The following is a 27200-nucleotide window of genomic DNA, read 5'->3' as shown; positions in this document are numbered from 1 at the left end:
GATTTTTGAACCTACCACATCCCTTCTCTTTAGCTGACTTCCTGAACTTGACCTCTTGCTTCTCACCTCTACCTTAATATCTTTCCATTCCAATCTTCCACTCCGGGCTTCCCTATCAAATGTACAGTTAATCCAGCAAATATTTATTGAATAGTAGGTACTGTCCTAGGCACTGGGGGTAAGTGAGAACAAGATGGATAGTGTCTACACCCCAGTATGGGAGGAGGAGCAGAACATAACCAGTGAACAATTTCATATAGTGCTAATTCTTACAAAGTAAAATTAGGAAAGGGTTTGAGCAGGGAGCAGAAGGGGATGCTTTGTAGAAAGGCTGCTCAGGGAAAGCCTCTCTGTAGAGTTGGTGTTTGAGTAGAAACATGTTCAAAGACAGCATGCACCATGGCTAGGGGGGAGTGGGCAAGGGAGAGAGGAAATGGGGCTTGAAACCAGTCATAGGCAGATTCCTGCAGGCCCAGGTAAAGACCTTGGATTGCATCCTAAATGTGATAGACAGCCTCAGGTAACTTTGAAGGGGGGATGATATATTGCATTGCATTTTTATTGAGATGTAATTGACATATAACACTGTGTAGGTTTAAGGTGTACAATGTGTTGATCTGATACATATTTATATTGCATGTGATTACCACCATAGTGTGTTAGCTAAAACCTCTATCAGGTCACATCATTATCATTTATTTTTTGTGGTGAGAACAATTAAGATCTAGTTTCTCAGCAACTTTGAAGTTTGCAATACAGTATTGTTGACTTTAATCTCTATGCTGTGCATTAGATCTCCAGAGCTTCTTTATCTAATGGTTGCAAGTTCATCCCCTTAAACAACATCTCCCCAGTTGCCCCACCTCCAGCCCCTGGTAATCACCATTCTACTCTGTTTTTACAAGTTCGGCTTTTTTAGATTCCACATAAAGTGATATCAAGATTGTGTTTACGTTTGAGACAATTACAGTCTTCGTCTCTTCAGGTTGCTATAACAAGCTACCCTAGACTGGGGGGCTTAAACAGCAGACATTTATTTCTCACGGTTTTGGAGGCTGAGAAGCCCAAGATCAGGTGCTGGCAGATTCAGTTCTTGGTGAGGTTTCTATCCTAGCTTACAGATGGCCCTTCTGTCTGTGTCCTTACATGGAAGAGAGTGAGTAAGCTCTGGACTCTTTTTCCTTTTATTTTGGGGACACTAATCCCATCCTGGGGGCCCCAACCTCACGACCTCATTTAACCCTAATCACCTCCCAAAGGCCCCACCTCCAAATGCCATCACTCAACATAAGAATTTTGGGGGGACACAGACGTTCAGTCTATAACAAGTACTCAGCTTGCTTAGTAGAGAATAGATTGTGGTAGGGGGGTCCAGAGAGAGGGCAAGAGTGGAATCAGTAGGCATTTCATTGGCAGAGGAAATTAGATGAACTAGTTGGTAGTGATGGAGGTGATGAGACGTGGTCACATTTTGAAGGTCAAGCCAGTGGGACTTCCTGATGTCAGGTAGGGGTAGTTCACAAGAGCATCCATGTCCTGAGGACTTGCTTCTATCCTGTAGGTCATGCTCCTGCATGTGAATGGCCTTTCCTCCATGCCCTCTGGGCCTTGGCCTGACTACGTGATTAGTGAGCATTTTCGGTTGGGGGTGAGTAGGGGAGATTAACGTAAGAAAATATTTTCTCTTCTCCTCAGAATATGGATTTGTGGGTGAAAAACAAGGTTGAGGTGGGGAGAGGTGGCACACTTCTCTTAGCACATGACCCCATCTACAGCTTTGGAGCTCTTCTCTTAGCCCCTACCCCCAAACTTTTTGACTTATGTAGTTTATCCACTAAGCTGTGGCAGCTAAGTCAGGTTTCCTGGTTCCTGACCCCAATTCCAGGTGATCCTTCATTTGGTTTATAGAATGCCATAAGGATATCCAAAGTGTAAGGCAGAGATGTAGCCTTTCAAAGCCATATAAACAAACGAATCTGTGTGTATTAGTTACCTATTGTTGTATAATAAATTGTTCCAAAACTTAGTGGCTTAAAACAATATACATCTACTATCACACAGTTTCTGTGGGTCGGGAATCTAGACACAGCTTTGCTACGTTTTCTGCTTCAGAGTCTCTCATGAGCTGCATTCAAGGTGTTGTCCAAGATTGAAGTCTTATCTGAAGGCTTAACTGGGGAAGGATCTGCCTCCAAGGTCACTGAATCTGTTAGTTGGCAGGATTCAGTTCCTCAAGGGTTGTTTGGCTGAGGCCCTCAGTTCCTTGCTGGTTGTTGCCTAGAACCCACCCTCAGTTCTTTGCCATATTGGCCTCTCCGACATGGCAGCTTGCTTCATCAAAGCCTGCAATAGAAAGAGAGTCTACCAGCAAGACGGAAATCGCAACTCTTTTATAACTTAACCACATAAGTGACATCCCCTCAATGTTGCCATATTCTGTTAGTTAGAAGCAAGTTACTCAAGGAGAAGGGATTATACAAAACCACAATTACAAGAGGTGAGGATATTTGGGGGCCATCCTAGAGGCTGCCTGCCACAGCTGTGTATCATGGCTTCACTCATAGAATATTAGAGCAGAAGAGACCTTAGTGATCATCCTGGACCCTCCTCATTTTTTATGCATGAGGAACTTGAGACTCAAAGAGGTGATGTGACTCACCCAAGGCCATAACTACTCTGGGATGGAGCTGGGACTTCTGACTTTCAACCCAGTGAACTATAAGTGGGTCATATTTAGCCTTCTGCAAGCTGGCAGATTGGGGTTTTTAAGTTTGCTTTTTCAGCTTCAAGGGGTTTTATTCTTCTGCGTGTTTTAAATGTACTGCCACTACGTTGTGGCCCAGGCCTAGATCTGGATGGGATGTACATGTCCCATCTTGGGCTTTGTTTGAGACCCAAGGAATAGAGGTTCTGCCCAAGCTTATCTGGCTGAAATCCTGTGTTCTCTATGCTTTTTCTCCCTTTTACATCAACATGTCTTTAAACCATATTATCTAGTTTAGGGAAAGTCTTTAAGACAACACACTCCATGGTCCAATTAGCCATCTCACCTGTTTTTAACTTTTCCTTTATAGTCTCATCTAGTGCTATAGAGCACCATGTTAAGAACCCTCAGTGCTATAGTTTGTCTTAAATCTTAACTCTATGTTTGCTCTTAGCTCTTGAGGCCTGCTTGGCTCTCTAGACTTTGGTGCTACATTGGCACCTTCAATCCTGGCCATGAGTGTGTCATTTTAGGCTGTTGTCACACTAGGATGTGGGAGGCGATAGACACAGGTTAGTTATGCTCAGGACTGGGACTACGTGAGAACCAACTGAGGACAGACCTACAGCATGTCACCTGGTACTTATAGGGCCAAATGTGAGTGATGGGTTAGGAAGCAGGAGGTTCAGAAGATGGCTGTGGTCTCCTTGGGATCCGCTGTTAAGAGTCAGGGAAAGATCCTACTATGAAGAAGTCAGAGCAGTGCTTGGGAGCCTCTTGAAACCTCGGTCATGGCTGACCAAAAGTCTGGGAGCTGGAAGCAGTGGCAGTCAAGTCAGAAATGGTTTAAAATATAGAAGTTCAGATGGAGTAAAATAATAACACTGATGAGCAGAGAGCAGGAGACAGGCCAATCCATGGCAAGGATATGGTCCCCGAGCTTTTTTAATTTTTCTTTTTTTTTTTATTCTTCAGTGGAAGTCCAGGCCTAGATATAGAGGCCTTGTGTCCTTTCTGCTAAATGGAGAGGAAGCAGGTATGGCATCAGAGGAGGCAAAGCTGAGCCTCGTGCTGTTGGAATTGGTGTTGTGGTGTTGTTGGTGGTAGTGTTGACGGTGGTGGTGCTGTTGCTGTTGGTATTGTTGATGTTGATGTTGGTGTCAGTGGTGTCGGTGTTTGTGTTGGTGGTGTTAATGTTGGTGTTGGTGTCGGTGGTATTGGTGTTGGTGGTGTTTGTGTTGGTATTAGTATTGTTGGTGGTGGTGGTGGAGTTTCAGTTCCCTCACTGCTCTCCTACATTGTCAGCCTCTGAAATAATTCCCAACCTCTGAGTCTCCCCCACCTCCCTTAGAGATTTATAGACTCCACACCTCTTTCCACCAAGTACAAGGAATCAATTTCCTGTCCCTGGGAACAGCACCCCTTGAGAACTACGTTCCCTCTAGATAGAAGGTTTACCTACTACCTTATATTTGGTGAAAATAGCAGAAACATCCTCTTCTCTTTCCACACTGGGATTAAAAGGCTTGATTTAATTGGATTCTAGTGTGTTTTTTTGAAATACTTCCCTGGCCAGTTCTTTTAGAAACTGGCAAGAAATATTTAAAGATGAAGACATATTTAAAACAACATTAGAGATCCCTTAGATTTGTCTGATGCTTTAAGCTTACAATGTCCATCTTCCCATGTGTTTTCACCTCATCTGCTTAACAGCCTTGGCAGGTAGGTAGAGCAGGCATGACCCAAATTTGGTGAAGAGATCTAGATTCAGAAAAGTTAGGAGATGTGTCAAAGGACACACAGCTACAGCTGTGACCTACAAGTCATACAACTCATAATTGTATGCAGTCAAGGTTCCTACCTAGGTCTTCCCCCTCCAAGTCCAGTGCTCAAATTAAATAGAAAATAGCCAGATTTTATCACCCAGTTTGTGAAAGAAGAGAAAGCAAGGGTGAATGAAGGGAATGACAGTAAATGACTTAAATAAAACATGAGAATAAATAGTTTGCATATGTAGCCTTATAATTTTTATTGCAGGGCAAAGACCTGGTTCTTAACTGTTCTTTCCTTATGCCTACTGTTTTTTGTAAATATTCCCAACATTTACCGTGAAATCACCTATGTGAAAGCTAAAGGGCTGCTGTTTTCTTCTGCAGCGCCCCTGCTGCTCTCTCAGCTCTGGAGATTGGCTGCACCCTTAGTGAATGGGAATCCCCCTGTGGACAACTGGTGATTGAGAGGGGACAGCTGGCTGCAAGGGGCAGTTCATTAGTATGCATCATGACTGTGGCCTGGCAGTCGTTGGAAATCACTATAAATTACTCAAAGTCCCAGGAATCTCATTTAGGTCTCACTTAGCAGCTGGAAGATGCTACCAGCTGTGGATCCAGGGTTTCCCCCAAAGATTTTACCTGAGCGTGGGGGGCAGATAGGTCAAATGAGCTGCGATGTGTGGGTGGGAGTAAAGCAGAAAAGCCTGTTTCTACCTCAGAATAGAGGTGGAAGATGCCATTGGGGGGGATTAATTAGAGCTATGGGCGCAGTTTAACCTTTGGTGCCACTGATGGCCCAAAGAACACTCAAGAGTGTCTTTGGGAGTCATTGAGAAGAGGGATATGAACAGAGAAGGGAGAGAAGTAACCAAAGGCAGAGTGAAAGAGAACAGAGTTTTACATGGTACCTTTTGACCATCAAGATCTGGCCCCTGATTGCCTTTTCTGTTTCAGCTACTGTGACACTTTTCTCTGAATCCTAGTTGATGTCCTGAACTGACCATTCACTTAGATCTCTGGACTTTTGAGCCCTGTGTTCTCTCAATTTCAGATGTCTTCCTTTCTCCCCCAGTTTTCCACCTGTGGAAACCTACATATCTTTCAAGGCGTAACCCTAACTCATGGACCAAGTGTTTTCATGTGGATCTCCCCTCACAATTCTCACAGTAGCTCTATGAGATAGATATTATTTCCATTCATTTCTTTTCAGGTAAGGAAATTGAAGCTCAGAGGAGTTATGTGACTTGTTCAAGGGCTCCTTTCTGGTGGAACATGGAGTCCTCTGGCTGTGGCTTTTTCCACATTATACTGCATTTCTATCTTACTGGTACTCCCCTTCCTCATAATATATTCCTGTATTGGCCCCGACACAGTGACCAGGCTAGCCACGTTGCACTTCTGTGCTGCTGGCCCTTCATCCTTCAGCCCTTTTCTTGTGTATCTACCTCTTTACTGGAGAAGAGGCTTCCCCATGGCCTCACACCCTCATCCTCTTATGCTCTGTCTCTCAGAGCTTTGTTCTAGGACAGGGGTTGGAAAACTTTCCTATAAAGGTGCAGATGGTAAATATCATAGGCTCTGCAGGCCATACGGTCTGTGTCACAGCTACTCAACTCTGCCGTTGTAGAGTGAAAGCAGCCATAGACAATAAATAAATGAATGAGTGTGGCTGTGTTCCAATAAAACTTTATTTAATGACACATTTGAATTTCATATAATTTGCATATGTCATGAAGAAACTTTCTTCTTCTGATTGTTTTTCAATCGTTAAAAAAATATAAAAAACTACTCTTGGCTCATAGGCCACCCAAAAACGTGGCAGGCTTTGGCTAGTGGGCCATAGTTTGCCATCTCCTGTTCTGGAACTAACTGGGTAGCAATCATTTACATTTTGGTAAAATTGTCACTGTGTTGGTTCTCCTGGAAGCCCTGACAATTTAGGCCTTTAACTTCAGGTGAAATGCTTTGTCACCTCCTAAAGGGCTTTTGGACAGCTGTGGCTGTGATGGTGGTGGGGTGAGAGAGGTGACACCAGGGGGATAGCTGCCGCTGTGTAAAATAAGGTCAGTCCTGCTGTGCTCCTATTGTCTCTTCAGTGAAAATGTTAGATTTAAATCCTATATGTCACTTATCTTTGAGCTCTTTATAGAGAAAAAGGTCTTGCTTTGGTTTTTATAAAAATACCAGGCTTAGATCTTTTTGTGTGAGCTGTCATCAGCCATTCTGATTGTTGATCTTGTAAATTCATGCTTTTTAGTGCTGGCAGAGGGATTGCTTTTGTTTCTGAACAATTTCTTGAAGTGTTTCTTTCAATAGGGACTTACATTGAATTTCAACGTGAGCTATATTTTTCATCTCAACTAGATTTTAAAGACATGGGCAACTGCCATTATACTACAGAGGGGTGCTTTGGAATCCTTTTTTAATGTGAGAGCTTCAGCAAAGGGTGTGGTCAGCCTCTGGCTATCTTCTTTTGGCCACAAAGACCACGCAGTTGAGCCTTCTCCTCATGTGGTCTCCAGATGACCCACAGCGACCATCCATTGCCTGAAACTTGATCGGTTATCTCTGGGGTGTCTAGAGGGGTTTGCTTTTTACCCACTCTTGGATGCATCCTTGAGTAAAAACTTTCCTAAAATGCTATGCCTATTTATAGAATTTGGAAAGAAGCATAGGAAAGGAAAGGGAGACCTAATAAGAAACTTGATTCTTACTGTACCCAAGCTATCTTCCACCCCCCACCCCCGACCCCCACCCTGTGTTGTATGTCAGGAAGCTTACTAGGAGCACTGCACTGAGGATATCGTGTAGGTGCTTGACTTATAGATTGAGCCTTCTAAAAGACTGTTCCATAGGGGCCGTCCTGGTGGCGTAGTGGTTGAGTGTGTGCTCTCTACTTCGGTGGCCCAGGGTTCATGGGTTGGGATCCCAGGCATGGACCTAGCATAGCTTGTCAAACCATGCTGTGGTGGCATCCTACATAGAATGGAGGAGGACTGGCACTGATGTTGGTTCAGCGACAATCTTCCTGAAGCAAAAAGAAGAAGATTGGCAACAGATATTAGCTCAGGGCCAATCTTCATCACAAAAAATAAAAAAAAGAAAAGAGAGACTCTTCCACAGCCCAAAGGAACATTTGTTTAATATATTTCTGTACAAATTAAGGCCTGGTAATCTGAGAAACAAAAAAATTAAGTAGATTATCCATTACAATAACAAGGCACAACTTCTATTTCTGTATTTCTTCCCCAGATATTTTGATTATACTAAGCATTACTAGCAAGTAGTAGTTGCTTACTATTATTGTTTTAAAATCAAGCTTACAAGGTCCTTCAAGTGTATAAGATACACATCATGTTACCTGTCAGCCTGGAGCTTATACTCTGGCAGTTTCTCTGTTCAGAGGTCATTCTTTGGCACTAAAGAAACAGAACCATCAATTATTCAATCCTTTGAAATAATTATACATGTAGACTACAAACACGTGGAATTTAGTTTAAATGAATGGATTAGTACTCTGGAACTTCGAAAATCTTGTTCTGAGAAGGAAAGTCTTTTCAATTTGGTTTTCAATTTACAAGCTTTGAGTATTTCTAAATTCTCATTTCAGACAATTAAGGAATATTGATATGTTTAGGATTTAACATGATTTAAAAAAATACATAGTTTAAAATAATTTGACTCACAAGAAGTTGGAAAAATAGTACAGTGTTCCAATGTGCCTTTCAACTAGCTTCCCGCAATGATCATGTCTTGCATAATCATAGTCAAAGCCAGGAAATTAACATTGGTATAGTACCACAGACTCAAATATTATTTGGATTTCATCTTATTTGGATTTCACCAGTTATTGCACGTACTTTTTCTGGTGTATAGTTCAATGAAACTTTATCATATGTTTAGATTTGTGTAACCACCACACTCAGCATACAGAACTGTTCCGTCACTATGAAGAAACCCTGAAGTCACCCTTTAATAGTTATTTTTCCTTCATATTGTTTTGTTCAGATTCCTTTTTGGGGATGTGAAACTAGCAATAAAAGCAGAGGTAGATTTTGGGAAAATGTTTGGTTTTCAATTGATTTCCACAGTGGTGCATTTCCGTTAAATGACAAAGTGGAGAACCATATTCAGGTTGTGAGTGCTCCTACATTTACGTTTACAGTCCATTTCAAACTAAACCTTTGTGTAAGGTGTGAGGTAACAGTTGAGGTTTATTTTGTTGCATATGGATGTCAAGTTGTCCCAGCACCATTTGTTGAAAAGACTGTCCTTTCCTGATTGACTTACCATAGCACCTTTGTCAAAATTCGGTTCTGTCCTCTCTGTTCTGTTCCACTCATTTAGAGGACTATCCTTAATTCCAACAGCACACTGCTTTGATTACTATAACCTTATCGAAGGCTTGAAATCAGGTAGTGGAAGTCCTCCAACTTATATTTCAAAATCGTTTTGGCTATTTTATTTTATTTTTCTCCAGTTTTATTGAGATGTAATTGACATAATATTGTATTAGGTTAAGGTGTACAACATAATGACTTGATATATGTATATATTGCAAAATGATCACCACAGGAAGTTTAGTTAACATCCTCAACCTACATAGCTACAAATTTTTTTTCATGTGATGGGAGCTTTTAAGATCTACTCTCTTAGCAATTTTCAAATATACAATAAAGTATTGTAAGCTATAGTCATCATGCTGTACGTGTCCCCCAGAAGTTACTTATCTGATAACTAGAAGTTTGTACATTTTGACCACCTTTGCCCATTTCCCCATTCCCCCACTCCCCACCTACAGTCACCAATCTGTCTTCTGTTTCCACGAGTTCAGGTTTTTTAGGTTCCACATATAAGTGAGGTCATATACTATTTTTCTTTCCTCATCTGACATAATTCACTTAGCATAATGCCCTCAAGGTTCATCCATGTTGCAAATGGCATGATTTCCTTCTTTTCTTCTGGCTGAATAATATTCCACTGTGTGTGTCTGTGTGTGTGGTGTGTGTGTGTAAAGACACCACACACACCACATTTTCTGTATCCATTTATCCGTTGATGAACACAGATTGTTTTCACATCTTGGCTATCGTGAATAATGCTGCAGTGAACATAGGGGTGCAGAAATCTCTTCGAGATAGTGATTTCACTTCCTTTGGATAGATCCCCAGAAGTGGAATTGCTGGATCATATGGTAGCTCTATTTTTAATTTTTCGATGAACCTCCATACAGTTTTCCATAGTGGCTGCACCGATTTACATTCTCACCAACAGTGCACAAGGGTTCCCTTTTCTCCACATTCTCATCAACATTTGTTATCACTTGTCTTTTGATGACAGTCATTTTAACAGATATGAGGTGATATCTCATTGTGGTGTTGATTTGCATTTTCCTGATGATTAGTGATATTGAGCACCACCTTTTCATGTACCTATTCGCCACCTGTGTGTCTTCTTTGGAAAAATTCAAAATTCTATTCAGTTCCTCTGCCCATTTTTTAATTGGATTGTTTGTTTTTTTGCTGTTGAGTTGCATGAGTTCTTTCTATGTTTTGAATGTTAAACCTTTATTAGATATATGAGTTACACATATTTTCTCCCATTCTGTAGGTTGCCTTTGCATTTTGTTGATGGTGTCCTTTGCTGTGCAGAAGCTTTTTAGTTTGATGTAGTCCCACTTGTTTATTTTTGCATTTGTTGCCTTTGCTTTTGGTGTCAAATCCAAAAACATTATCGCCAAGACCAATGTCAAGGAGCTTCCCCCCATGGTTTCTTCTAGGAGTGTTATGGTTTCAGGTCTTATGTTCAAGTCTGTAATCCATTTTGAGTTGAATTTTGTGAATAGTGTAAGATAGGGCTCCAGTTTTATATTCTTGCATGTGGCTGTCCAGTTTTACCTAGCATCATTTATTGAAGAGACTACCCTTTCTCCATTATATATATATTTTTGGCTCCTTTATTGTAAATTAATTGACTGTATATGTGTGGGTTTTTTTCTGGGCTCTCTATTCTGTTCCATTTATCTATGTGTCTGATTTTATACCAATACCATACTGTTTTGATTACTATATCTTTGTAATATAGTTTGAAATTAGAAAGTGTGATGCGTTCAGCTTTGTTCTTCTTTCTCAGGATTGCTTTGGCTATTTGGGGTCTTTTGTGGTTCCATACAAATTTTAGGATTGTCTATTCTATTTCTGTGAAAAATGCCATTGGAATTTTGATAGGGATTGCGTTGAAGCTGTAGATTGCTTTGGGTAGTATGGACATTTTAACAACATTAATTCTTCCTATCCATGAGCATGGAGTATCTTTCCATTTACTTGTGTCTTTATCAATTTCTTTCACCAATGTCTTGAAGTTTTCAGTGTACGTATCTTGTTTTGACTATTTTAAGTCTTTTTATTGTCCATATAAATTTTAGAATCAACTTACCAATTTCCACGAAAGCATCCTAGGTTTTCATTGGTGTTGTGTTGAACTATAGATTAATTTGGGAAGAATTGACATCTTAAGGATACTGAGTCTTTCAATCCATGAACATGGTATATCTCTCCATTTATTTAGATATTCTTTAATTCTCTTAGCAATGTTTTCATGGTACAGGTTTTGTACATATTTTGCTGAGAACTCTCTAAGTATTTCATGTTATTTAATGCTATTGTAAATAATACTACTTAACTTTTTTTTAACTTCCATTTATTTGTTGCAACTATATAGAAATATAGTTAATTTTTGCATGTTGACCTAGTATTCAGTGATATTGATAAACTTAGTTATTAATGCAAATAGCTTCTTGATAGATTCTGTAGGATTTTTTATTTACACGATCATGTTGTCTGCATGTAAACAGCCTTTTTCTTCTTCTTTCCTTTTTGTGTACTAGCTGTAGGTTTTTTGTAGATATTCTATATCAAATTGTCTTTCTAGTTTACTGAGAAATAAAAAAAATAATGAATAGGGGCTGAATTATGTCAAATGCCTTTTTAGCATCTGTTGAGATGATTTTTTTCTTTTTTAGGCTGTCAGTATGGTAAATTACATTGATAGAGTTTTTTGAATGTTAAAACAACTTTGAATTCTTTGGATTAACCTGACTTGGCCATGATTATGCTACTTTTAAAATATATTCCTGTATTTAATATATATTAAAGGATTTTTTGTATTATATTCATAAGGGAGATTTGTCTATAGTTCTCTTGTGTCTTTCTCTGGTTTTGGTGTCAGAGTAATGCTGATCTCATAAATGGGCTGGGAAAAGTTCCCTCCTCCTCTACTTTTGAAGGAGTGTCCATGGGATTGGTATTATCTCTTCCTTAAATGTATCTAGCATTTCCCAGTGAAACTATGTGAGCCTGGAGTTTTCTATTTCAGATTTTCTATTCAGATTTTTCTATTTCCTTTGTCAGTTTTGGTAATTTGTGTCTTCTGAGGTATGCTATTAATTGTTTGCCTCTCAGCCCCGAATATCATTCTGAGTATGCTCTGTGGTAAACAATGGAATTTCTTTAGTATTTTTCTTTTCAGCAGAGTGTTAGCTTTCTTAGTGGAGACTGAGGAGACTTTACAAGAAGAACAGCCTCTCCTGCCATTTTTGGTGTAGGCCAGGGTAGGTGGTGTGGGTGTGAGGACCTCTGGTGGAGCCTACCCCAGCCCCCTGCCCAGAACCCAGTCCTTCTGTGAAATTACAGCCTTGCCCTGGTGATAACTTTTCTGCAGCCCTCTTGACAAGGAAACCAGAGCCCCTTTGTTATCTGTGTACTCTCAGAGTCCCTAAGGACACTCTAAAGGCCTTCTGGGGTGCCTAGACCCCCATGCATACTCATGCCACTGGTTTCCGATCACCTGCATTCTGGAAGGTGGCTTATTGCTTGCCCAGCATCTCCAGATCAGCTCTGTCCTGGCCAAACCAGTGAACTTCTTTACTATCCAGGGGCTGAACTGTACCTTCTCCATTGAGGTTCGAACCCTTCCACGTCTGTCCTTCCTTGGGTACCCTCAGCCCTAGGATACTAGAGTGAGTTTCCTTAGATTGTGTAGTTACTTTTTAATCAAGCTAATATTCTTTATGTTAGACTTCCCCTGTTTAACCTACTGTGTGGTTTCTATCTCTTAATTGGGCCCAGACTGCTACACAGGAATTTCTTGTAAGCACTGTATGAGTTGAAACTTTTGTGACCTGTGGATTTTGTCCTCATTTTCAAGAAGGATAGGAGACATTGCTAGGTTTTCAACTGGTATTTTTTTCTCCTCCCCTCATTCACCCTCTCCCCATGTGTTTTAACCTGGGACTTAACTAAAGTGAGGGAGAAGATCAGAGTGTGGCGAGTGATATTTCTGCAGGAATTGAAGTTCAGCAAACAGTGAGCCAGAAACACAATTTCCTGCATCACTGGAGTTATCAGCTCCAGCTTGACCCTTCCAGTGTTTCATAGTGGGTAACAGAGATGTTTAGAATTTCTTGAGGTACAGTGAGCACAGGATATAATAGGATCCCACTATTTTGCCTCTTAGAATACAAGTTCTATGACCTTAAGCTGCTAAGGATGAAATATGCAGGCTAGTAAAGAACCTAGTTTACTGTCAGCAACAACTTTGATTTTTAGGTTTGATTTGGATTCCCATAGGAAAGGGAAAGAATTATATTTCTTATAGGTACCAGTATAGATAGAAATAATCCAGCCATCTTCTTACTTCCATTTAGAAAAAATCCCCAAACTCAACCAACCAACCAATCAGTCAACCAAACAAAACCTCATCAAAATACAGAAAATTTTTTCCATTGCAGTTAAGGCCTTTGGCATGAATTTAAAGTTAGTTTCTCTGGGAATTTTGGAAAAACATTTTTCTTCATTGTTTTTGTAAGTCCTATGAGGCAGAGATATAACTTCCCCAAACAAAACAGCAGGAAAAGCAACTAACAATCCTCTGGATAATGCAAATGAGTAGAAATTGCCAGAATTATTGCAGAAGTGCTAAAAGCCTTACTCTGATATTTTATACATGATTCCTAGACTTTAGTGGTTCAGGAATGCCTGTTTTAGCAACCCCAGCACACTAGGGAACAAAGTTTGTGGAGAAAATAAATTACATAGAGATAGTCTCCAACTTAGAAATAGGTCATGTTCCAGGGGTTGATTTGTAAGTCAGTTAGACTGGAAATATCTTTTTCCTGTGGAAAACAGCTTTATAAAAGATGGTTTGATTTCCTGACTTATGTCATTAGTTGTCCTTTGCTAAAAATTACTTTATTTTTCTTTTATTAGAACATGTCAATGTACTAGTTATCTTCTGCTATGTAATCAATTATCCCAAAATTTATCAGCTTAAAACAACAATCATTTCTTATCTCAGGGTTTCTTTGGGTCAGGAATCTGGGTGTGGCTTAGCTGAGTGCCCCGGGATTAGGGTCTCTCATGAGGCTGCAATCAAGGTGTCAATTGTGCTGCATCTTCTGAAGGCTCATCATGGGGAATATCTGTTCTTAATCTCACTGAGACCTGCCAAAAAATGAGCTTGAGAGCCAGCCTTCTCTAGTTGAGCTTTCAGATGAGACTTCAGCCCCAGCCAATGCCTTGATTCCAGGCTGGAGGAGACCCTGAGCCAGAACTACCCAGCTTCACATTCTCATCTGAAATTAGACCACTGAATTTAGAATGTACCTTGCCTTTAGACAGTGCTTATTGTTCATCAAGGGATTTCCTCCGCTCCTTGGGAGGAAACCTCCTTTTCACAGTGATGAATAAAGTGGAGATTTCTTTCTACAGTCGAGTTAGTAGGTGGGTAGCTTGGGAAAGTAGAGAAATGTTTTCTTTTCTCTACTTGTAGCTTGCAACCAACGGGACCACTATGAAAAGGTGTGTCCTTGATGGGGTAGGGTAGAACTTAGTATATTTTCACATTGAGACAGTATTCCATAAGTGGTGGTTAGACTCCTAGGAAAGAGTTATGTTTGAGACTCATTATAGGCTGGATAGGCCCTTGTGGGCTAGCACACCACCATTTAGAGCAGCATGTTCATGAGGAAATGGACTCTATATTCCAGATATCCATCTTATAAACATGCTTTTGAAATGTGACTCATTTTTAAATGGAGGACTTGCCTATATTTCATTAGGTCCCCTCCAGCAACCTTCCCACAATAGTTTACATTTTGAGCTATCAGCCTTTTGGGAAGATAAAGTGACAGAAAATAGAGATTACTATAATTTACTCTTAGCACTAAGAGCCTGGCAGACCTATCAAGACATAATTTTACTCAAAATCAGATTTTCTGCAGGGCCTGCACTGATGTCCCTTTATAGTTGAGTTGGGCCAGGTCACAGCCATCTTCTCCTTGTATAGAATTCTATGCTCTTAATCAGGTACTTCCAAAAACACTTGATCAGATTTCGCACAGAGAAACATTTTTGGCCTGCCTTAAAGCCCCTTCAGCCCGTATCTCTATGGAAGCTGGGTGGCCTTCCAGCTGGGAGAGATCACCATTCAGGCCCCTGAGTGGGGTCAGTGGAAGGCTGCTCGCCTTGGCCTCTTGCATACTTGATATTTTCAGACATGACTCTCATTTTGTTCAGCAATGCTGCAGTCAATCCTTAGAGAATTCATCCAGGAATCAACCCATGGCTTGCATGTCCAAGGGTCTGCCTGAGCAAGGAAGATAACCAAATAGGCTTTGCACTGCCACCTCTAATCCCTGTCTCTTCATTAAGTCAGATGATTAAAAACATGTTTTAAGATCCACCCCAATCTCCACAACTTCTCCGAGTGAAGATGTTCAGTTTTGTATCGCTCTTTCACGGGAGACATATAAAAATCATCATAAAATGCCTTTCGGTGTCATTTGTAGAACCATAGTTGGAGATTTTGTCCATTATATGTCCATTCTGAATATGAATATGTACTGGGTTATCCAGATTCCCTTAATTAGCCACATGACCATGCCTGCTCTCTCAGAATGACAAGGGCTTCTGTGAAATTTTCAGAGTAGACGATTGACATGTACTGTTTCTCTAGTAGGAGCTAGATTTTTAAAAACAAATTCCACTGACTTATTGAAAATCAGTTGAAAGCTTCATAGTAAAAACTTGATTTGTCTCTTTTTTTTTTTGAGGGAAGTATAAAATGTTTCAACTGCTTTTAAAATTAGGAATGGTGAGCTTAATCTCTTGTTCAGTAAATCTAAAATAGATTTAAGGATACCCTTACCTTTTTTTGTGGAGGAAAATTACAAGGGAGAGAGAAACAGAAAGGATGAGAGGCAGCAGGAAGAGGGAAATAGTTAAAACGTACCAAATCCAGAAAGGCAAAATACTTGCTGATGTACTAGTCTGTCTGCCTGTCTCTTTCCTCTATAATAAAAAAAAGGTACACTTGGAAACACCTATTTTATTTTTAAGGATGTAATGTTTTAATTCCGTCTAAATGTGGAACAATTGATCCTCTTAAAATTCTTTCCTCCTTAAAGAGGACGTCATGTTGCTTTGGAGAATGCAGATCAATTTTAAAGAGGAAATGGAATGATAGCTCTATCTTGAGGCCTTTTAGGATGCTCAGAACTACCCAGATGTTAAAGCCAGGTTGCAGTTCTGCTCCTGTGAGATACAAATGGGACCATCTTTGGCATCTGTCCTGGGCCTGGATGAAATCTGAGCATCAGGCTGATCTGAGCTCTGGGGCCACTTGCCCGCTGCTGGCCGATCCTGCGTCTCGGCATGGCCCTCAGGCCTGGGAAGCAGCTCCTGGACTGCAGAGGTGATCATGGGGTGGCAAAGACTGGGGACATTTAAAATATTTTTTTATTTCTATTTTCCAAAAAGTAATACATCACATGGAACAAAATTCAAAAAGTAAAAACATAATATTAAAAAAATTGTAGCATATTACACGCATTATCCTGCCTGTTGATTTTTTCCCCCAATTAATAGTAAATCTGATGGTAGATAGTTCCTTGTCTATACCTTTAGAGTTACCTCATTCTTTATAATGGGTGCATATTATTCCACAGCATAGATTATTTTATGCAAAAGGTTGGTGCAAATGTTTTTACAAACAATCTTGATATGATTATCTTCATACATGAGGTATGAAACATATTGTAGAAGCTGATCTCTGATCAATCGTGTTAATGTTTATGTTAATTTTCCATCTCTTTATCAATACTTTATTCCCCTTAGAATCTTTTGTCTCTTTCTCCATACTCCAAGCAACAGATAAAAATTTAATAAATTGGAAGCTTACTGTTTTTCATGGAGGCCAAATTGACATCTATGTTCATGTCTATGACTAGTCCCCTTTCTTCTTAAGGTCCCATATTTAGTTGTACCTTCTTCATTTCTAATGTAAAAAGAGAATTGGGGCAAGTTTCCTATAAGATTTGTAAGAACATATTCCATGTTCCATTTTCAATTAGGAGCTTCTATTTGGAAATAAAGTCATAATTCCTTTTCCTGAAAGAACGACAAGAAAGGAAATAGGTCTGACCTTACTCCATGGCAGGCCTGCTTTGTAGTGCTGATGAGGGGTGTTGGGGGGGGAAGGTTGGTGTGGGTCTGGAACAGATTGCAAGGGGAGATCTGGGCCCGTCAGGCTCAGCTGAGCAGAGGGCCTGATCATTTATCACTGTCAGAGAGGGTGGGGTGGAGGGAAGGGGGAGATACTGGATCATTCCTGCCCATCGGCTGACTGACAGTTGACGGCGCCTCATGCAACCTCCAGGCAGAGGATGTGCCACCGAGGGGTAATGCACTTGCTGCTGAAGGCCGCTGACATGTTCACAAGGAAGAAAGAAGACCGCTGCGTGTATGGTGCTTCTCTAGAGGCCGAGCTGCCGCCTTTCCTTGTGGTCTATGGAGCCGTTTGTATAAGCAGATTTGGTGGTATTAGAGGCATATGGTTAGGTTCCACAGTGATAAGAGGACTCTGATGATAGGATAAGAAAATACCTCTGCGGGTCTCATGCCTTAATTACACTCAGAGGACGTGGCTACTCCGCACAGCTCTGTCACTCGAATGTGGCAGAACTGACATGGATGGATGCTGGGGAGAAAGCGGGTAACTTTGCTTCCTCTGTGTGTAAGGGACTAAAGCAAGCTGGGGAAGCAGGGTCCCCTGCAAGTCTTGGAAGGGCAACATTTTTTGTAAAACAATACTAAAAAGTATGATATCTGTGTGATCCTTTATAGATATGTTTAACATTCATCTTAAAAATCTAAAATATGTTTTAGGATTAATAGGAAACACATGCCTTAGAATAAAGGAAAATCATTTTGGTTTCCAGCCACATTTTTCAGTACAACTGTTTTCAACACCATTATTCACAGGGATGTCACATTCATCAGGCTGACATATAGATTTTAATCCTTAAAATAACCTTATTTTAAATGGAATTTCTATTCTCAAGATTATCTAATTTTGGTAGTCATTAGGAATTACACGTGTTAAGAGGGGACAGGGAGATTTCATAAAAGTCAGGTGGAAATTTTCCATCAATTAGTGTTATAGGCTTATCACAGATGTGTTAAGTTAGACATGGTTCTTAAATGTAGTAATTAATAACAGCATTACAAAAGTGAAAATGGAGTTCTTTTAAAAATGAAATGAATGATGGTGGAATGCTTTCATTGGGATAATGTAGTACGTATCGCGAGCTCATGCTAGTCTGATAACAGTGGGGTGACAGGATGCGTTAAGAGATGTAGGCAGTGCTGCTAACACAGAAGCCCTGCGTCGATGCACCTGATCAGCATCCGTAAGAAGCGAGGCAGGGTCGTTGCTGGTCGGTGAAAGATGAAGAGAAGGCAGGTGTTGTCTTACTCTCTTGGTATTGCTGACAGTAAGCCCAGTGCCTGGCACATGACTGGTGTTCAGTGATTGTTTTCTGAGCTGTGGTGCTATTTGAGTGGAGTATGGATCCCTGTGCCTTGACCAACTGGGCCAGATACGCCTCCCAAGTCCCTCGGCCCTCTGTCACCTTCATTCCCCCTTCCCTCACACGCCTACCTATGAGTTCCTAAGCTCACGAGCCCTACCCAAGTTAGAACAGTGTCTGAGATGAATTATCATCATCAGAGAGGGTTTCAAACGCCAGTAGTGCAGCTGGTTTGAGGTAGTCTGGATGTCCCTGAACAGTTCCAGTGCTCATCACCCAGGGGGCAGTGTCTTCAGAAGCAAAGCAAACGAGTTCAAGGTTCTCAAAACCTGGAAAGAGAAGGGCTCTCTATGGCGTCCTTGTGTGATCAAGCAGGAGAAATAATCTGCTTATTGGTTATTTTCATTTAAGAGAGTTTTTGTGCATTTTCTTTCTCTTTCTACTCAAAAAAACCAGAAGAATGGGACTCAAAGGAAAATGTTTAGGTTTTTACAACTTGAAAATATATCTGAAAGAATCTAGATCTCTTCTTTTTCACGTTTGCTTTTAGTTTTTTTTTCTTCTTTTTATAGTTTACCAATTATCAAAGAAAAATGTGCTTAAGAGAAATTTGGAAGTACATAAAAGTGTAAAGAAAGAAGAAAAATCACCCATAACTCAGCATATATAAGCAGGCACTATTACATTTTTACTGTGTTTCCTTCCAGTCATTTTTCTGTGCGTTTTTTCTTGAGTAGGATCCTTTCTTTGTGTCTTGGTTGTTTTCCCACTTAACTCTGTGTTGTTACTATCTCCTGATGCCATGAAAAAAATATATTTATGATCATACTTTTAAAATTACTAGGTACTATTCCATCTTAGGACTGTGTCACGATTTACCTCATTATCCTCCATTTGTTGGGTCATTTAGGTTGTTTATGGTTTTTTACTATTATAAACAATTCTGTTGTAAACATCTTTGGAAACCTTTCCCTCAGTTCTGATTATATCCTAAGATAGATACCTACACTTGGAATTACTGGATCAAGAATTTAGATGCTTTTGACATTCTTGACGCACATTGCCAGATTGCTTCCCAAATCGTTTGTAGCTACTGCTGCTTCTGTGAACAGTGTATGAGAAAGCCCATCCCCCTTCACCCTGATCTGTACTCAGCATTGGTTTTGTAAGTTTTGCCAGTTTCGTGAATTAAAAATAGTATCTCGTTGTGCCATTGAGCATCCATTCATGTATTTATTTGTTATTTATATATTTAAAATTGTTTTATGTGTAATGTGTCCTTCTGTTGTTCTCCACTTTCTCCATGGCAATGGAATCGCTGTCTTGCAGAGAATCGTGGAAGCATGCTTGAGGAGCATGCGGAAATAATTCCGATGCTGGTTTCTACGGTGACTGGCTCACCTCCTGCCCTCTAATTGTGGGTACACTTCCTTTCACTCTCTAGGGCAATCTTGTGGCCTCAGGGAACACGGGGACACAGTAGGATCATTCAAGGCCTGTTGTTCTTAGGACCAAAACACGGCTTGTGTGTGAGAGCATGTTCACTGGTGTTGCTTTGCCAGGTTTACTGTCACACTCATGGTCTCGTGCACTGAGCAGACTGCAGAAAATACAGCAGGTGTATCATGAAAAATAAAAATGTCCTATGCTTTCATAATGCTTCATTCTGTTTAAAACACATTCTCATCCTCATGTCCTTACTCTTTTAGCTGGAAATCCTCCCTTAGGGTTCTCTCAACAAATCTATTGATTAAATGGCTATCCTTGAATGTAGGATCTATGAAATTTTTCTGCTCCTACAACACCTAGTACTTGGCACATACTAAACACTCAAATGTAAGTACCAGTGGATATGAGCCAAACCACCCTCCCCGCCCCCACCATTAGCATATGCCTTCCCGAAATGTCTTCTCGTGTAGGCTTGGGTTTAGGCCTGCCCTTGCTATGCCCGTCCTGCTCTGACATTGTGAAGTTCAGGCTCTTCTGCAGAGGGATGCTGGGAGGCTCAAGGGCTGCCTGAGCTGGGCGTCGGCTCCTTTACTAGCCGGGAGAAGCGTCTTAGGTTTGCTGCACCTGGAGCAAAGGGAGAAGGGAGAATGGTGGTGGTGGATGGGATTAAGTGAAGGAAGAACAGTGGTCAGAGCATATGGACAAAATCCTGGATGATGTATGCATTCTTTTAGAGCTGCCGTCTTAAACTGTTCCCAGCTGATTTTCCTCTGTTTTTTTCCCCTGTATGTTTTGTTTTCAGGGCAGCTACCACTTATATACAGTCATTGGTCACCATGTGAGGAAGACAGCAAGGGCTGACCTTCCCTTTCTCTTTGAGCTTGGAGAGGAATGCTTGCCTCTGGGTCCCGACAGCAGATGGGGGCTTTCATCTCATTCCCACCATTGCCTTTATTGGGGACTCCTTTCCGGACTCTCCTACCCACAAATTCCATCTGCCTCTAGTCAAGCTCCTCACCAATCAATGAGAACTCAGACTTCCTCAGACACAGGATGGGTGGAGAGCAGAGGTTGGCCCTCAGGCTGAGCAATGCCCTCCCAGTAACTTGGCCACCGCCATGTAATTTCCCACGCTTCCCCTCCACACATACAGAGCACACTGTTGGGGGCACAACCACTCTGGGTTGACTTTCACCCTAAAACTCCGCAGCCAAAAATTGTAAGAACTGTAAGGGACAAAGACAATCTAGAACCACAGTGCCTCTGGGCACAGGTGACTAGAAGCATCATTACCTATCTTCTCCCAGGGCACCTGTTTCCTATTTGAGTGACTGGGTGACAGATGCCTCCGCAGGACTCCTGCTCCCCCTTCTTTACAAGTCAACACTCACAGTCATCACATCATCCTGAAAATGCTGTGGAGGGCACCCTGGCAGGACCAGGGCCCAGAATGCTTGGTTAGTGTGATCGAGGGCCCCTCTGCTGGAGAGAGGAGAGGCTGGTCCAAGGCGAGGGTTTGTGGGCCAAAGATGAACCCTACTTAGTTCCAGTCTGACTTGTACCTTGAGACACCAGGAATTCATGACCTGGGGAAAAAGCCGTAAAGAAACAAGGCAATGGGAGGGACTGTGAGACCATATTTTGTTTTGGGGCTTGACAGCTTTTTATTGCCATATTGGTGAAATAAATGCACTTTTACTCCAGCCCCAAACTGAACCTAAGCACCACTGATAACTTCCTAGCAGCATGAATGAGTGATAGTAACCCGTGACAAGTACGGGCTGGGGTTTGGGGGTTAATCACATCCCTGGGAGGGACTTGCGCTGCTAGCTGACATGTAGCTTTGAGGGTTTTGTCTGATAGAAGGCTGTTCCAGTCCTGGGATGATCCTGGGTCTAGCGGCTGACCAGGACTCACAGGACAGCGGCAGCAGTTTGTGGAGTCTCCAGTTAGGTAGTGTCATGGTCACCCAGACTGGAGGAGATTAGACCTACAGAGGATCTGGGGGCCCACCCTCCAGTCCCCTTCTTCCCTGCCATTTACCTCTCTGTTCCTCCCACTCCCCCTCACCTGGAAGATATAAATTTTAGCTATCTCTGTTAGAGCCCAGACATGGAGCTGATCAGTAGTTGGTTTATGTCTGAATTTGCATTATTGCAAGCACATTATCGAATAGTTTTATTGTATTTTTCTCAAGGACGAAAACAGTTATAAAGTTTGAAGTGCATTAGACATTCACACAGCAAAAGAAAAAACAGTGTCAGTATCATCTTCTAAAGCTTTTGAACCTGTCTCCCAAATCCCCTTCAAAATCTCTCCTGCAGTTGACTTTGACCCAATCTTGCTCTAATTAACCTCACTGCTCCTCAAGCACTGGGCTTTCAAGATAAATGAAAATCTATTCCTCGTCCTCATATACCCTTGACTGAGGACACGTCATGGCCATCAGCAGAGGTTGCCCTCCTGGAGCTTGTGGCTTTGGAACGTGCCCTCATGGAGCGGGGGCGGGGACATCTGCCCAATTGGAGGCATCCGCACTGCTGTGGCCGGGCAACAGATGTCCCTGTCAAGAGACCCCCTCCTGTCTCCATTTCATGCTCTGCTTGTAACCGGTAGTTACTACCCAATCAATGAATGACTTTTCTGTTTAGTCAGTTTGATTGTTTCTGTGGTCAAATGTGCCATCCATTTTGAAAGAACAATTATAAATGCTGATTAGTTTTCCCAGGTTAGCCCTCCCCTTCCTCTAAATCTCTATAATGTATTTAAAGGATCTCTGGTTCTTTGGCCCCCAAGTACTTGCCTCAGCAGAGTTTCAATGGGAAAATGTCCTTAGAAGCTCAGCCTTGGTTTCCAGGAATAGAACTGCCATTGCATGGTTTTTAACAACTGCCCATTCTCTCATCATGGAACGGAAAGTAGCGCTCAGATTTCCCCCCATTCTTTTATCCAAAAGCTATTTATAATTTTGGAGGTTTTCAAAGAGTCTTTTTTTAATTGCAATTTATCATGTAGAAATGAGAAGGAAAATGGCTTCTTTCTTTGTACCATCTTTCTGTCTTATTCACGTAGACTGAGAATGACAAAATGATTTCATCACACATCCCCTCTCTAAATAGTTAGAGAAGCTGTGGGATACTAAGTTGAGAAAGGATTTTGTGGTCACACTCATGGGTCTTGAAAGTATGTTGTGGTTGATTAGTGATGTCTGCTATGGGCATGGAAGTGGAGGAGAGAGAAATATATGCCATGCATTTGCAATTCCTGACTCAGATATTGTGAAAAATAAAGTTCACACATAGGTGATAATACTAGCCTAACAGGCAAGTAGTGTTTACTATGTGCCAGATACTGTTCAATGTGCTTACATATATTAACTCATTTAATTCTCAAAGCAACCCACAAGGGAGGTACAAATGAGGAAACTTCCAATGAGGAAACTCTTACAACTGAGGAAACCGAGGCATAAAGAGGTTAAGTGACTAAGCCAAGTTCATACTGGTAGGAAGTAGGAGAGCTGAGATTCAGAGTCAGGCAGTCTTGTTCCAGAGCCCATGTCCATAGTCGCTGATAGTCTGCTCTCCCTTCTTGGCTAACGCTGTGTCTTTGCTATCCAGCGACTGTGTAAGACTAGCCGCAGTTCAGAAGAAAATGCAAAATCAAGTTGACAGGCTCTGTTATCTTTGGGCCTTGGGCTCTAGAATAAAAGATAAGACAGGGTCCAAGGGAAGCTTAGAGTGAGGAAAGAGTTGCATGTGAACTTCCTTCTTCCTCTCCAGGTCAGGCAGCGTTTCTAGTCCTCCCACCTCTGCCAGCACCGCCACCTTCTCGGATGAGGGTAGGTGACTGGGAAGGGAAGAGTGGTGGCCATTCAAGAAGTGGGACCGAGGAGTTCCTTGGTCTCTAGGCTACCTGGCTGGGAAAACTATTTCTGAGCGGCCATCTTCAGTGATCATTTTTGTATAAGAGACATGTGTACATATAAAGAGAGATATTTTTAGTGTATTAAATAAGATAGCTTTCATAATGGCTAAAGAGAGACTTTTTAGTACTGTTCATGTCTTCCTTCGATAACCTAACAACTGTTTATTGAACACCTATGCTGTGTCCCACACTGTGCTTGGACTGTGGAAGTGGTGAGTCATCAGGGATACGAGCCCTGCCCTCCCTGAGCTTACAGTCTTCTTCTTCAAATAATGACTAAGAGGAAGGTGCAGCTCTGGAAGGTTCAGCGCTGCAGAAGAAGGTGGTTGGTCCCACGAGAGCAGGAAGGCTGTAGCAGAGGGAATGAGGGATGGGTGGCCAGACCACATGTGTCCTTGAGGGTGTTGTTAGAGTTTTGACTTTAGCCCAAGAGCAGTGGGGAGCCATGGAAACTCGGGGAGGGAGGGGGGAGTTTGTGTCATATAATCCGTTTTTCTTTCTTTTCAAAAGGTAATTATGGCTACACTGGGCAGAATGAATTGGAGAAGGGATACAGAAGAGCTAGCAGTGCTAGTGCTTGTAGAAGTTCAGGCAAAGAGGCTTTAGTAATGGGAACTAGGATGCTTTTGGTGGTGAAGGGAAGAAGTGGGAGAAGTCTAAAGATGTCTGGAAGGCAAAATTAGCTAGATTTGGTGATAGATTAGATGTGAGTAGTGAGGGGGATAGAAAGGAAGGTTGCCTAGAAAGTAGGAGGATGGTGGTCCCTACACCCATAGGTGTGGATGCTGGAAGAGGGTCGGATTTGGAGCGGAAGGTCATCTTGTGTTGGAGGTGCTTTTGAGCTGTCCCAGAGGAGATGTCAAATAGGCTACATTTTTTATTGTAAATGTAAGGTGTTTCAGCTGGACTATAAATAAGCCTTGACGAACTGTCCTGGGAAACCAACTACTGTGGAAAAGAATTTAAAAATCTGTAATATTGTTGATTTTTAAAAATCCAAACATTTTGATCCAGAAAATATGAATCTAACAATGACAAAGGAAATTAATAGAGATAAATATCTTGCATAATCTCCCTAGTTATTTTCAGTTTTGCATGTTTCTCTGCCAGTCTTTTCCCATAAGCATTCATATTTTAATTAGCTGTCATTAGAATCTACATCCAATATGTAACAGGGTTGTTTTCACTTACCATTATCCCACATTTCTATGTATCTCTCATGCTGTATTTAAAATATGTTGCATAATATTCCATTCTTTTGATAAATCACGAATTGTAATTTTCTGAGCAGTTTCTCTACTTTTGGATATTTAGTTGATTTTAAGAGTTTTATTACCAGTAATACTTTAAAAAAGTGTATTTTTTTCTGAGGAAGAAAGGATAGAGGGATAATAAATTTTGTTATATGTATCACCTTTTTTTCTCTTGCATTTTTTTTTTTAGGTTAAATTCTTGTGAGTAGGTTTAGCAAGTCAAAGAGTTTGAATGGGTTTACTACTCTTGATATGTGTACAGGCAAATGTTTTTAAAACCACTGGCAGGGGCTGTGGGGTGCTAACCAGAGAACAGAACTGTGACCTCCACATGAAGCCTCATCACCTTTCTTTGGATTCAGTAAACAATGGTCCTGACCATGTTAGTGAGTACTTGACAAGGTCCCATAAGCACCTGGGACCTTTCCTCTTGCATTTGCTAATTGTGACAGTTAGTGCCTACAGACTACTCTAAGGCTTGCTCTGTGGTTCACCCTGGGCTGGCTCCTTCCCTTCTCCCAGGTTTTCTGTTCTTAGGATTCTGCCACAATTACTTAAGAACCAGCGGAAGCCCCTGAACTGATGGTACCCTGAAGGGATTGTCTAATCTAGACTGAGCCTCATGAGCCTTCAGATTCTAAGGACTTACATTGGTGCTGTGGAGGCTGTCTAGGATTCCCATGGGTTTGGGTGGGGTTCTCGAGATCTTCCATGACGGGGTCCCTGCCTACCAATCTGTCATCGCCATTGCTTCTCAACATATCACCTCCACTCTGCCCAGACTAGACTCGGTTCTGGCCCAGGACGGTAGCTTGGTTACGTCTAGTCCTGACTCTCACGTGTTGCTTCCTCACCCTCTGCCTTCCCAAAGCCTTTCTCTCCTTTAAGATTCTATACTGGTTGCAATTCCCCCAGGCTCCTGGCTCTGACTTCCCAACTCGCTGTCCCTCTGCTACAAATTGTTACAGGACCTTTAGTCCCCATTCTAGTACTTAGCACATAATTGTAAGCCTTCTGGTAAAGTTTGCTTTGGACATTTTTACCTCTTGTAGGGGAAGACCCATGGCATAGTTTCCCCTAGACCCCTTGGAGCCTTGCTTTGGGGCTAAGTCTTTGCCAGAGCTCAGTGAATCTAATATGATGCATTAAGTCAAAATGGATATGCCCCATGATGCAGCGTCAACGTGTTTTAGCCATTCTTCTCATGTATTTCAACATAAATGCCCATATTCCAAAATTGCTGAGGGTATTATTCAGATGTATTCCTAGATGGTCCATAGTCCGATATTCTCTATCTGCTTGTAGTTTGGGAGTTATGAGAATAAGTTAATGCTGGAAAACCATAACCTGGCCACTTTTTATTTCTAAGTCCTTCGTATGCACTAGAGTGGGAAGGATGATCGGTGGAGGGGATCAGGGTGGTTGGAGAGTAGTAACAAGCACTGAAATATCGGTCTGGTCTTTAAGAAGGTGAGTGTCTTTGGCCCCTGGGAACTGCTTGAAGTGTAATGAAATGATGTGTTCTGCTAATCTGTTTCTTGAAAAATTGGTCCAGTGTTACCCTGCTGTCTTTATGGCTCACTTTACCGACTGGGTCAATATTCTGATCATCAGGAGTTTTCAGAGGAAGCCGCCCCGGTTCACCCTGGAACCCCGAGCTTCCCTTGTTTTTCAAGTGACAGCCTGGCCCAGTGGGGACCCTCTGACCACGAGTCAGGAACTTACAGGTGGGGCTGGCTCTGCTGCTCCCAGCAGTACGGTTCTGCGCAAGATCGGGCCTGGGCACACCCGTTTGTAAAATGACCTGTCTGAACTAGACCATGTCTAGGCTCTTTTGTAACTGAGATTAAAATTAAAACAAAATAATTGAAGCTCTCTTAAGAGGGTAAGCTTTGTGCCATTTCTAACTAAAAATGAGAAATAGGCTCTTTGACACATTTAATGACATGTGTTAGTATGCATGTAGAACTTTACACTTAACTTGCATTTCTTTCTTTCTCTTTTTTTTTCTAGCCAAACATCATGTCAGTGGCAACAGAACAGTTGAACCTTTCCCAGAGGGAACACAGATGGCTGTATTTGGTAAGATATCAACTCTGAAAGAAAACCCAAATTGTGTGCAAAGACTAGTGCCAAATTTCTGAGTTTTAGCAAGTGTCCTTAGGGCTTCAAAATCTGGGCTCTTCTAGATATTTACAAGTCATTGCAGCCAAAAAAAACCCTATCGAGTT

General features: G+C 41.5%; 1 protein-coding gene across 3 annotated transcripts in view; it reads left to right on the top strand.

The window, feature by feature from the left end:
* The window catches only part of MSRA (methionine sulfoxide reductase A), a 385457-nt gene that overhangs the window by 122488 nt on the left and 235769 nt on the right, over positions 1 to 27200 (top strand). For all 3 annotated transcript variants that reach the window (XM_046657450.1, XM_046657451.1, XM_046657452.1), the window contains exon 2: positions 26983 to 27051. In XM_046657450.1, the coding sequence (XP_046513406.1) occupies positions 26983 to 27051 (69 nt within the window). The remainder of the gene's footprint in view (positions 1 to 26982; positions 27052 to 27200) is intronic.

The sequence above is a fragment of the Equus quagga genome, chromosome 3, assembly GCF_021613505.1.
Source record: "Equus quagga isolate Etosha38 chromosome 3, UCLA_HA_Equagga_1.0, whole genome shotgun sequence".
Classification (NCBI taxonomy): Eukaryota; Metazoa; Chordata; class Mammalia; order Perissodactyla; family Equidae; genus Equus; species Equus quagga.
The sequence above is the reverse complement of the archived record's forward strand: the minus strand, read 5'-3'. Positions and strand labels throughout refer to the sequence as shown.